Here is a 13,739-nt window from a genome sequence, read left to right on the forward strand (position 1 = left end):
ACCAACCAACCAGAGGACAACTACAAACCAACCAACCAACCAACCAACCAACCAGAGGATGACTACAAACCAACCAACCAACCAAGCAACCAACCAGAGGACGACTACAAACCAACCAAGCAACCAACCAGAGGACGACTACAAACCAAGCAACCAACCAGAGGACGACTACAAACCAACCAAGCAACCAACCAGAGGACGACTACAAACCAACCAAGCAACCAACCAGAGGACGACTACAAGCCAACCAACCAACCAGAGGACAACTACAAACCAAGCAACCAACCAGAGGACGACTACAAGCCAACCAACTAAGCAACCAACCAGAGGACGACTACAAACCAACCAAGCAACCAACCAGAGGACGACTACAAGCCAACCAAGCAACCAACCAGAGGACGACTACAAACCAACCAAGCAACCGGGGAACGACTACAAATGAACCAATCAGAGCTCTGCGACAAACAACCAGTCACAGTACACAGAACAGTCGCTGGTGCAACATTTTGTGACCTCGATTTCTGCACAAAGTTTTGGGACCAAAGTCAAAGTGATGGAGGTGAAATGAAGAAGTTTTCTCCGCGTAGACTCTCATTGGTTCTCAGGTTTATTATCAGACTTCAGATTGGTGCACACAGCTCTGACCTCAGACTGACGCAGGAGTGGGCAATTCATTTTTCCAAGAGGCCGTGTGAGAAACCTGAGCTGTGCTGGCGGCCGAACCAACAATAACTTGAACTTGACTCTGCTCAATATTCATTTTCTCCCATTGTAAAAAGCACTTAATTATATATTTTGATGAGCTGTTCCTGGTTATCAGAAGAAAAATTAGATTCTGTAAATATTTCTATATATACCTGAAATTGTGGTGGAGGTCAAATAGGAAAATCCTCCCATAGAAGTAATGAACAGCAAAAACAATCATTCCATCAGTGTTTCATTTTATTTTTAACATGTTCATCTTCACAAATACTGAAAAGGTGTTTTTCAGGATGTTAAAGATCAGCAGTTGGTCAATACAAAAAGCAAAATGTGCTTTTAATGTTTTCCACCTCATTTCACTTGTTCAGTGAAAATCCAGTCTGTCTCTGTCTCTGGCTTGAACGAGTCAACTAAAATCTGGCTGAATGTCTGAGAACGTCTGCATTCTCCTCAGAAAACGGTTCACTTTTTCTGGTCGTTTTGTGGGATATGACAACTCGTCTCGACAGCTGCGTCTCTGGATGTGCGAAGTTCAGTAAACAGTCCTTGTTGGTTTTTGCAGCTTAGCTAGCATCCGACTCCCTCGCCCTCTGGATCAGACAACTTCTTGTATTCTCCTCATGTTTGGTCGTAGTGGTGATTCAAAGTGTAATCCTTGAACACAGCAACCTGTGGACCACAGACTGAGCTCACGGCTTCACCTTTGACCTCTGGACAGAAATATTTAGCCTCCATGTCTTGTTGGAAACACAGCATTTGGTATCAACTTTTCTTTTTTTGGCGTGAGCTGACATTTTGGGGGCTAGCTGGCCAGCATCACCTGTAGCTCTTCACCCACGCATGTGCGTCCTCACGTCAACTTAAAAAAAAAGGGCAGCTTTTCAAAATAAAAGCAGCACAGTTGTATTGCGTGCACAGCATAAATACTTCTTCATTTCTGTTCTAATTTACGATTGACCTCACGGGCCGGACGGATGCCCTGAGGGCCGGAAGTGGCCCGCGGGCCGTAAAATGCCCAGCTTTGGACTGACGAATGACTGTACATGTGGCGGCTCTGAGGTAGACCAGGTCGTCCGTCATGTATCTGTTATGTGTCCATGTATGAGGTGACCCTGAGCACCATACTGAACCCTGATTGGCCCCTGATTGGCCAGCCTGACAGCGTCACGGCTGTAAAGCGCTTCGTCCGTTATGGCAGAAAAGTGAAATCTAAATGTTCAGCGTTCATCTCCACTGCTGTGAGCTGCGGCTGAATGAACGCCTGGAGGTGGCGCTAACAGGCTGCGGTGTTCACTGCAGCAGTTCAAACTTCCTCACTTCATCCAGACGTTATGACCAGAACACAGAGGATGTGTGTGTGTGTGTGTGTGTGTGTGAATATTTGTCCCATGATGTCAGCGTGAGGAGGAAGAACAGGAAAACTGTGTTGAGACGACAGACTGAACCAACAGCTGCCCCCCTGTCTGCAGATGGTACGGCCCAGCCTCGCTGTCAGTTTGAATCTGGGAACTAAATGTAAAGTTACAGTTTGTCAACAAGCTCAGAGGAACAATAAAGTTTAAGAGTCAAAGAGACGACGAGGCAGGAAATCAGAGGGAGAGAAAACTGACTGAATGACACAGGAAACTACGTCCAGTTACTCACTGTACTGCAGTTTTTCTACTTTACTGCAGTAAGGCACTTGTATATTTACATTCCACACTTTCTACTCACAGAACCCAGAATACAATTAGTAACTAGTTTCTTTACAAAGGATGATTTTAGAAACGAAACATATGAAGAATGAATATGATGAGGGTGAGACAGCAGAGAGACTCCTGATCTGAGATCAGCTGAGCATTCATCAGACCTGTAAACAGTGTGAGGGCAGAAAACAACAACAGGACTCTGTCAGACAGTGAACGCACCGTGCAGACAGACAGACGGACGGTGGCCTGGAGGTCACACACAGAAACTCACATGATGAGGAGGGAAGTGAAACCTTTATTTAACACGTGTGGTGAACAAACGCTCGTCTGTGGACTCTTTAGACTAAACTTCATCACTGATTCGCCTTCATCGCCCGTCGCTCCTCTTTCTTTGTATTCTGCTGCAGTTTGGTTCATCTCCATTTTTCATCCTTGTCCATTTAAACATTTTTTTTTATCACATTAGAGAAACGGACGTGTGATTGGCTGATTCTGTCTCCTGAACCTCAGAATGTTCCTCTGGTTGTTCTCAGGCCTGTAATCGATAAAGTTTGTGATGAAACTTGAATTCCTCAGATAACAAAGTGACTCTGCAGACATTTAACTGCTTCTCGACTCGTTCACTTCCTGCTTTCTAAACTCAGACACGCACTTCCTGCTCCAGCTTATCACTTCCTGTTCAGTCCTCAGCAGAACAAACAGAAGCCTGAGCGTCTGCCAGACGTGTACGCTTCAAGGTACTTATACCTTATTACTACTTACTACTTTCTTGCTACTTTCTCCTTCTCCTGTTGTACTTTTACTGCACTACGTTAATCTGACATCTTCAGTAACTTTACACACAAACACATGAAGAGTTTATAAAATCTGAGCGATTCTTCATCAATAAACAGCATTTTAATGATATAACATGTAACAGTACAACAGCCACAGGAAGCACTCTGAGTATTTATCATTAACACTTGAAGTACATTTTCCTGATTATACTTTCACTGAAGAAATACTTTGAGTGCAGAAACTTTCACGGTGTGGTATTTGTACTTCATTAAAAGATCTGAATACTTCGATCACTACCAGTGAAGTATTTGATGTACTTTTATGTTTTATGAAACAAAGCAGAGAGAGAGCAGGTCAGAGTGATAGAGAGACTATTATCCGCAGTGAGCAGAGAGAGAGAGAGAGCGTTACAATGACTCTTTTCATTCAGACGTTTAAAGAGAAACTTTCCGTCGGGTTAACGCTCGACTCAACGCTCCTCCACAACCGCCGTCTTTCACGTCTGCGCTCACACAGAAAGTAAAAATCACAAACACACCTTAAACTGGACGTTTGTTTTCCAGGCGGCTGAGACCTGATCAGACTCGTTTCTGACGACACAACGAGCTTCATGTTCGCTCGCCGACTGTGAGCGAGGAAAACAAGTCGTAAATCTGTTTCCCATCATCAGGAGTGACGTCCTGCAGCGCTAACGGGACAAACTGAACATGTCAGGCTGAAGAAAAAGAAAAATAAAGTGGTTTAAACGTGAAAGCTCGTAGAAATAAGTTACTTCCATTTAAAGTCTGTTTGGAGGCTTGTCATATTTTCAGTAGAGTTCAGCCAGCCCAACACTCGATCTGGATCGACTCCCACGGACCCCGGAAGCAGTTAGCTTAGCTTAGCATGCAGACTGGAAACAGCCTCTGTCCACCGCTCAAACACACACCTGATTAAAACGTTCTTCATCGTTTCACACTAACACAAAGAGGAACGTGAAAACTACAGTCTGTGCTCGAACTACTTCTCGAAGAAAGGCTGCGTATCCATCCGCCCCACACCCAGAGCAGGTTTCCAGACTGGGTCAGACCTGAGCTCAGGTTTAGGTTTTGGTTTCCGTAAAAATACAATGGAACAAAGACTTCAGGAAGCTGCACGCTGGTGTTTCCACGAGTGTTTAACTGTGGCTTCAAGTCACCTTAGTCCAGTATGACTGAAACAATCCAGAAACAATCCAGAAACAAACCAGAAACAAACCAGAAACAATCCAGAAACAAACCAGAAACAATCCAGAAACAAACACAAACAAACCAGAAACAATCCAGAAACAAACCAGAAAAAAACAGAAAAAAAAGAAACAAACCAGAAACAATCCAGAAACAAACCAGAAACAATCCAGAAACAAACACAAACAAACCAGAAACAATCCAGAAACAATCCAGAAAAAAACAGAGAAAAAAGAAACAATCCAGAAACAAGATCAACCAGAAAACAGATCAAAGAGTTTAAGCAGATTATGGAATTTTATTATTTTGTATTAAAGTGTATTTGTGTTTGCAATGAGTCTGACAGCAGCTAACAGGACTGATAATACTTCCCTCTGTGAGTGTTTGTGTGTGCGTGCGTGTGTGTGTGTGTGTGTGTGTGTGCGTGTGTGTGCAGGCTGAAGGTTAAATCCACACTAACAAACAGTGAGGTCAGAGTCCAGCAGCCACATGCTGCTCTGAACACGGACAGAGGACTTCTACATTTGGACAAACTGATGATCGTTTTGAAGTACAGGAAAGATTCACACGGGTTCAACGGGTTCACCACGACACCAGGCAACGGTTCAGTCCAGACACACACAGCAGTCAGTCCGAAAGGCCTGAGTCAGTGAGAAACCCCCAAAACATCTGCAGACGTTTAACCGACAGACGGCTTTTTGTTTGAAGGATGAGCTCAGCGGAGCGTCGGCTCTCAAAGGTGAAGCCTGATGACACATATCTGCTGCTGGACCTGAACAGACTCACCAAAACCTGACCCAGCAGGCGAGTCAGGACCGCTGTGAGAACCAGGAGCCAGACACAAGAGAACCGAGAAGATCCTGAAAGAAGATCCTGAAACTCAACACGTACATCAGGATCTGCAGACTTTCTGACTTTCACTCGACTCCAGAGAAGCTTTCAGCCAATCAGTGTGTTTACATGACACACACACACACACACACACACACACACACTGCAGCTGTAAACAACATTAACTGGCGTCCAGAGCAGCTTCTTCATGTCAGACATCTGATTGGCTCCTGCACGTGACTTTCAAGTGTCATCGTCTTTGTGCTTCGAGCTGCAGACGGTGACGATCGTCTGTGGCTTCACACACGTTTCAACAACCGTTCTCATAAGAATATTAGTAACAGCTGCTGTAAGTCCAAACAGTCCAAACCAACAGACACAACGCAAACTGTCACTCAGCGTCCAAATATTCTTCCAAGTGCACATGAATGCAACATGACGGACGGCTGCTTCCCCCAGAGCAAATTCCTTGTATGAGAAAACTTGGCCATGAAGCTGTTTCTGACTCAGAAGCAGTGAAACAGAGAGCGTCACAGTGTTTCCTCCAGCTCACCACAGTCAGCAGATCCGTCCTAGAAACTGACTCCAGACCTGTAATTTGGCTCCAGATCTGGACCTTCACACTGACATCACTGAGGGGGAACAGGAGCATATTTTTGGCTCAGAGTTTCCTGACACATTTCTCTGAGTCCGTCCTGATGTCAGAGCTCGATCTGAGCCCAGTGACCTCTGACCTTTAACCTCCACACCAAAGCTCATCAAATCTGCCCAGAACACAACGATGGAGAGTTAAACCTGACTGTCAAAGACAAGATAACAGCAGGAGAAGAAGAAGGAAAATGACTTGTTTACACGTCAGTCAGCTGTGTAGCTGTTAGATGGTGCTATGCTAGCAGATTCCACCTGTTTCTGGTCTTTGAAGCTAAGCTAAACATGTCTCTTTGGTGGACACACAGACGTCTTGCTGATTTAACTTGTCTCATTTAAACTGAAGATGGTCAACAAGTGGAAAATGCTGGCTGTTACTTGTTAGCAAGGGTGCTGTGGAGTTAACGTTAGCTCACGCACAATGAAAATTAGCTCGATTAACAACCAAATTTAATACGTGCACTAAAGGTTATGTTAACTAGCTCAATAATGTTAGCATAACTTACCCCACTATTGGTACTAACGTGGCAGCCCCATAGCCACCATGCTAATGACTGCAGGATCGGTTCTCTCAGTAAAAAATGTTAGCTCATTCACAACAAAAGTCTTGGTGATGATGTTTTTAAAAGCCATAGTACATTTCATGTATGACAGATAAACTAAAATTTAGTTTAGCTTGCTAGCTACTGTTAGCATGACTTGCTTGGTAGTTCCAGCAAGATTTGGCTTTTTTTCTCTCTACTGGCACTAGGCTAGCAGTTTCTCTCTGCTTCCAATCTTGTGCTAAGCTAAGTTATTCATGTCCTGAATATGTCTCTGCACTGGATTTGATTAATATTCATCAAAAACATCAGAAAAAAAGAGGATCTTCCAAAATATCAAACTGTTGTTGTGACAAACCCCTCGGATGCTTGTTAGCAAGCTAACATGCAGGCTGGATATCGTTAGCTTTGATAAATGTTCACTTAAAGCAACGACTGCAGTCTGTGGTTTCAATCAATCAATGTCCTTTATTTAAGCGGGTAAAAAACTCATTGAGATTAAAATCTCTTTTTCAAGAGCGACCTGGCCTGGTTTGGTAATTCATCCAGTTTTGAACAGCCACAACACAATTTCTACTGAATTAACATACTTACATGAGCATGAGCTAGCATAGCTTACATCTGTTGTTGATAATGCCTTTTATACTGAATTAGTGCATCACTGCGATCTCCACAAGGTTTTTGTGACTGTTATTGCTGAAATTAGCTAAAGTTGCAACAGATTTATTTTACGTTTTCCAGACGTAGCCTAGCGGTTTCCCCTGCTACCACTGTTTGAGCTAAACTAAGCTAAGCTAAGCACATCCTGGACCTGTCTATGTTCTGGGCACACAGAGATGAAACTTATTATCTGACACAGTTTTAGTTGATTTCAAGAATTTGAAACACAAAAATCCAGACGAGAGGTGCTAGAGTCCAGAGCAGACAGCACAGACAGAACAGACAGCACAGACAGAGCAGACAGAATAGACAGAACAGACAGAGCAGACAGAATAGACAGAACAGACAGCACAGACAGCACAGACAGAACAGACAGCACAGACAGAACAGACAGCACAGACAGCGCAGACAGAACAGACAGCACAGACAGAACAGACAGAACAGACAGAACAGACAGCACAGACAGAACAGACAGCGCAGACAGCGCAGACAGAATAGACAGAGCAGACAGAACAGACAGCGCAGACAGAACAGACAGCGCAGACAGAACAGACAGAGCAGACAGAACAGACAGCACAGACAGAACAGACAGCGCAGACAGAACAGACAGAGCAGACAGAACAGACAGCACAGACAGAACAGACAGAGCAGACAGCACAGACAGCGCAGACAGAACAGACAGCACAGACAGAACAGACAGAGCAGACAGAACAGACAGAACAGACAGCACAGACAGAACAGACAGCGCAGACAGCGCAGACAGAATAGACAGAACAGACACAACAGACAGAGCAGACAGAACAGACAGAACAGACAGCGCAGACAGAATAGACAGAACAGACAGAACAGACAGCGCAGACAGAATAGACAGAACAGACAGCGCAGACAGAATAGACAGAACAGACAGAATAGACAGAACAGACAGAACAGACAGAATAGACAGAACAGACAGAACAGACAGCGCAGACAGGACAGCGCAGACAGAATAGACAGAACAGACAGAGCAGACAGAATAGACAGAACAGACAGCACAGACAGAACAGACAGCACAGACAGAACAGACAGAGCAGACAGAACAGACAGAACAGACAGAGCAGACAGAACAGACAGAACAGACAGAACAGACAGCACAGACAGAACAGACAGAACAGACAGCACAGACAGAACAGACAGAACAGACAGTGTCAGGGTTCATTCTGAGACTCCAACCAGAAGGTCAATCTGCTGAACCTGAACTCTGAAACATGAAAGATCTGTTCAAGCCTGAAATCAGGAGACAGAATGTGAAGAGTGACAGAAAGCAGTGGAACGCACACGCACGCACGCACACACACACACACACACACACACACACACACACACCAGGCACGCACACACACAAGTCTTTCAGTTCTATATATTCTAGCTCTAACATCTAGCTCTAACTCTTCACTGTAACAGCCGTCGTGTCTGTGGACACTCTGGACACAGTGGACTGTGGACTGTGGACTCGTCCGCTTCAAACGCGTCAGCTCGTCTTTTCTCGGCTCACTCCGTCACATGAAGCCTTTTCTCAGGTTTGAATTCTGCCTTTTCCTTCCTGCTGATCTGGAATCTGAAAGTTTCCTCAGAGGCTGAACAGCTGAAGCAGACTGCCTTACCTGAAGACAGGTGAGCAGCATTGATTGTGCAGGTAGAAAGAGGTGAAACGGAAACAGACTCACCGGAGGAGATCAGACATGGAGCCCGGCGCGCGCCTCTCTGAGCCCGTGAAGCCGCTGTAAGGACTCGGGTCTGAGGTGTGGCTCCAACCAGGAAACCCAGCCTCCCGTTTTCTCTACAGGACTTCATTTTCTCTCTTTTTCCGTCTTCCTTCACTTCCTGTTTGTTTCCAGCCAAACGTCGCCCCCTGCTGCTTAAACCACCTCAGTACACCTGTTTCATGAAGGACGTTTGCGCCCCCTCAGGTACTCCACTGAAGTACACATTTCAGGTACTTGTACTTGACGTGAGCTCACTTTCTCCTCCTCTTCTTCTCAGACTTACTGCATTACTTTTATCTGACAGCTTTGGTTATTTCACACATTCAGAGTTTGACTCACAAACACACGAAGAGTTTCTACAATCTGATGTTTAGTTCCAAATTAAACCATCAGCCCATTTATCAATCAGCTGATTGACAGAAAATAATCGTGTGTGTGTGTGTGTGTGTGTGTGTGTGTGTGTGTGTGTGTGTGTGTGTGTGTTCCAGCAACATGCTGAACATACCGGAAACTAGCATTTCTTTCATAATAAACGACTCCAGGCATCAGATACTCAGAATAGTGTTTTACTTAAACTCAGAACACGACCTCTGATAGATATATAATGGATGGATGGATGAATGAATGAATGAATGAATGAATGAATGAATGAACTTTTGTTTTTCTTATTTTTTCTGGTCATGGATGAGATTATCATAGAGGAACAAAACTAACATATATCATAATATATATATTAACAAAACAAAAACCAGAGCAGTGAAAGGGCGAACGTCCGCTCGGCTTTTATTTTGAAATGTATAAAAGGAAGCCTCGGTTGATATTCAGGTGAGCTTGACGTCGGCGCAGGGCTCATTCAACCTGCAGCCGCAGAGCAGCCGCGTCTGAACCGCCTGCAACAGAAGAAGCAGCAGAACAAAGAAAAATCCCTCAAATCTTTTCTTTTCTCACCGGAAACAAAAAGGTAAAATCTGAATTATTTGATGCTTTTCATGCTGAACGACGCCTTCCTGTGTGTGTGATGGTGGAAGCTGCTGCAGGTTCACACCTCTAAAAACGACCGAAGCGAGAAGGAAAATAATGTCAGAGTGTGAATGTTCAGTTAATGAGAGAAATGTGAAATGAGAAATGACTCGTCCAGTAAAACGCTCTTCATCAGCTGCATCATGATGAATCCGGACAGCGGGCCAACGCCTCCAATACGAGCTAATCAAAAAACAGTTCATCCCTCAATTCAAACATCTAATCAATAACAAACACAAGAGCAAAACTCAGATATTAGTGACGCTTTTTAATCAAAAAATGTTGTAATTCGTCCTGGTCAGAGACGCTGACCATCAGCCGGTGAATGTGGGCCAACGCCTCAGGAGGAAGCGGCCTTCATCATCACCAGAACAGCCGAATATTAAATCCACAGAAATGTGAATGAAGTTTGGTGCGCGGAGACTCTGAGCGTCGAGCTGAAGCTCATCTCAGCCTCCAGCCACACGATGACCCAGATTCTGTTCTGGACTCACCGACAGTCAGAATAAAGGTGGAAATAAATCTGAGTCACTGGACCACAAACACCCACAACACTGGACTCAAAGCAGTACTCGAGTAAAAGTACTCCATTACGTTCCAGAAGTTTTGAAAACATTGTTAAAGAAAGGCAACAGAAGACGGAATGTTCTGGTCAGAATGATAGAAAACGAGCAGATCAAATGAAAATGATCAGCAATCAATAAGTCTGTTGATGATTGTAGTTAATTACATCAGCTGAGAGGCTTTCATGGCCCGTTGGAGTTTACAGTTCTATGAAAAGCTGAGTCAGAGGTGAAGCTCAGCTGATTAAAGCTGTGATTCGATCAGGTTTGACAGATTTAGTTTGTTGTTTTTTGTCTTTTCTCATCAAAACATATTTTTATTTTTCTCTTTTGTTCAGTTTCAAACTGGACTGACTGTATTTGAGGATGTTCATTAACAGACCCAGAATTAGCTTTATTGGTTTCACCTATGAGGAGCAGAAAATGAAATATTAAGAGACAGAAGAAGAACCAGGAGCTCAGACAAACACTGTCAGTTCTGTCTGTGCTTCAGCGATCAGCCTACGTTTATCACACAGACCAGAAGAAAAGGCTGATTTGTTGAACAGAGTTCAGTGAGCTCGCTGCGAACGGCTCTGAGCCAGAAACAGGCTAAAAATAAGAGGCGGCTTAAAATAAGACGAAGCTGCTTACGGACAGGGAGACGGACAGGGGGACAGGCAGACGGGGAGATGGACGAGGAGACGGACAGGGGGACGGACAGGGGGAGAGACAGGGGGACGGACAGGGGGACAGACAGGGAGACAGACAGGGGGACGGACAGGGAGACAGACAGGGGGACGGACAGGGGGACAGACAGGGAGACGGACAGGGGGACAGGCAGACAGGGAGATGGACGAGGAGACGGACAGGGGGACGGACAGGGGGAGAGACAGGGGGACGGACAGGGAGACAGGCAGACGGGGAGATGGACGAGGAGACGGACAGGGGGACGGACAGGGGGACAGACAGGGGGACAGACAGGGAGACAGGGAGGCAGACTTCATTCAGACTGAGACTTTGTGTCTGTTCACTCATTCTTCTTCTTCTACTCCAGATTTTCAGACTTCATTCACATATTTTAAGGTTCTTTCTTTCGCTTTTCTCTCTTTCACAACGTCAGCCAGGTGTTACCAAGGTTAGCTTCATCTGTCTGTGTGTGTGTGTGTGTGTGTGTGTGTGTGTGTGTATATATACACATGTGTACTTTCCCCCAAGTCTCAACGCTGTGACATCACAACCATGTGATTGGTCAGTTGCAGACATCATGTCAGTTGATCTGCTGTTTCTGTCTCTTTGTTCTCAGATGGAGAAATCAAACAGCCAATTCGACTCCTTCCTGTTCTGGAGGCAGCCAATCCCGGCCCTCGATCTGTCGGAGCTGGAGGACCTGGGTCTGACTCCACTGGCCAATAGCGTCAAAGGAAAAGACAAGTCTTCATCACTGAGGAGTCAGGACGAGGAGGTGAGGGGACGGACGGGGAACAGGTCCAAATACTATTCTTCAGAGTCAGAGGTTATTTTAACACAGAGACACATTTAACACTCACACACACACACACACACACACACACACACACACTCTTTTAGTGCAGGACCTTTCCTTGTAACAGATGTGTGTACAGTGTTGTACAGTATTAGTACTGAAGTAAAGGAGCTGAATACTTCCTCCATCACTGAACACAATGAAAGAAAAGATGATGACTGAGGGACAAACTGTTCTTTCATGACCTGTCTGTCTGTCTGTCTGTCTGTCTGTCTGTCTGTCTGCAGGCGGGTCTGTCTGAGTTTTCCTCCTTTAACTATTGGAGAGCTCCCATTGCCAACGTGGACGCTCTGCTGGCCGACCTCAACCTGCTGCTCTGAAACCCTCCATCCTGACCCCAGATCAGCCTCGCCTGACCTCTGACCCCTGATCAGTCTCTGCAGGCCTGTCCTCATGTCCTTCCCACCAGAACCGGTTCCACAGAGGACAGAGGTCTACTGAGACTGATCCTGGATCAGATTAAACAGCTTTGTGTTCACTCTGATCCTGAATCAGTTTTCCTGAATCATACTGACAGAATCATGTTGGAGCATCAGTTTATATTTGAAACAAAGACGTCTGTCTCGTCTGTCTCGTCTCGTCGTCGCTCATTTGATGAATCTTCAGATGAGGAACAGAAATGTTTGTGCTGCCGGCCGCAGACGATGAACTCCGTTCATCACGTTTGTGAGAACAGAAAACAGGAAGTTTGAAGCACGAATTTTGTTTGGTTGTCAAGAACTGTAACAGGAAGTACCAAGTAATCCCAGTGATCTGATTGGCCGGTAGCTTCTGCCCAGGTTAAAAGTGACCCAGCTTTATGTTAACCAGTTAACCTGCTGATCTCACTGTGTGATACAGATCCCAGATCAGCTGACCATTCAGAGCCAAATTGAGTCTGCGTGTCACACCTGGTGTCACACTGACAGCACTGATCTGAACTCCTGCATGTGGACAAAAGTTTGAATCACTGTCGATCAGACCATTGATCCATTAATCAGTTGATTGAACGTTGAATCAGTATTTGAGAGAAATGTGAATTTTGACCTAAGAAATGTTTTTGTCAGATTTATTTATTCTGTAATTTATTTAAAGGAGATGATGCGTTCAAAGCTGTTTCCATTTGTGCCTTTTTGTTCTTTCATCCTGAGCCGCTTTGTTCACCATTAACGAGCATCCACGCCTGATGTCTTCTTCTTCTTCTCTCATCTGTTTCACTGAGCGGGCCTCAAACCACAGGTGAGCCTGTCGGGAAGCTTGGCTCACCTGCAACAATAAAATGGCTTTTTTTTTGATCAAAATGACTCGTTCTCACTGTTTTGAATCAAAGTTTTTATATTTGATCTCAGTTTCCACAAATTAACACTTTGAGTGTGTAAAAGATGAACTTCATAATAACAAACATATTAATCTGTTTTCATGAAGCTTTGATTTCCACTTAGTCATCAATGCAAACAGACACAATGAAGAAAAACTGTTTCAACAGACAGAAAAGACTTTCAGAATCAGAAATCAGAAAAAGCTTTATTGCCAAGTACGCTTTTACACATACAAGGAATTTGTTCTGGTGAAGTTGGTGCATGACACATCTACTAAAATAAGAGCATAAAATATAACAATTTAAATATAAATATACACAAGTCGGTTTTTTGTTGTTTGCTTTTTTCCAGAAACAGTCTGTTTTTCAGAAAGAAGTCCGAGTTGAGCGTTAATGTAACAAATCTTTATTTGTATGTGACACAAGACAAAAGTTTCAAATACAATAAGCCAAACTGAAACTGATTGAATCAGTAAAATCTGAAATGAGTTCGACATTAAAGATTTATTTAAAGTCATGAAGAGCAGATACAGAAAACA

General features: G+C 44.4%; 2 protein-coding genes across 3 annotated transcripts in view; one reads left to right on the top strand and one right to left on the bottom strand.

Annotated features, from left to right (window-relative positions):
* Positions 1-8,920, bottom strand: part of cdc42se1 (CDC42 small effector 1) — a 25,094-nt gene extending 16,174 nt beyond the window's left edge. Inside the window, exon 1 of one of the 2 annotated variants that reach the window (XM_076754131.1) lies at positions 8,757-8,920. The gene's annotated coding sequence lies outside the window, so the exon portion shown is untranslated. Of the gene's footprint in view, positions 1-3,705; positions 4,182-8,756 lie in introns of those variants that run through there. The other variant, XM_076754132.1, reaches the window with a different exon arrangement.
* Positions 8,921-9,616: 696 nt separating this feature from the next.
* Positions 9,617-13,183, top strand: mllt11 (MLLT11 transcription factor 7 cofactor). The gene is made up of 3 exons (XM_076754134.1): positions 9,617-9,756; positions 11,664-11,822; positions 12,131-13,183. The coding sequence occupies exons 2-3, from the start codon at positions 11,664-11,666 to the stop codon at positions 12,221-12,223; spliced, it is 252 nt and encodes an 83-aa protein (XP_076610249.1). The 5' UTR covers positions 9,617-9,756; the 3' UTR covers positions 12,224-13,183.
* Positions 13,184-13,739: the final 556 nt, after the last annotated feature.

The sequence above is a fragment of the Chaetodon auriga genome, chromosome 17 (genome assembly GCF_051107435.1).
Source record: "Chaetodon auriga isolate fChaAug3 chromosome 17, fChaAug3.hap1, whole genome shotgun sequence".
Classification (NCBI taxonomy): Eukaryota; Metazoa; Chordata; class Actinopteri; order Chaetodontiformes; family Chaetodontidae; genus Chaetodon; species Chaetodon auriga.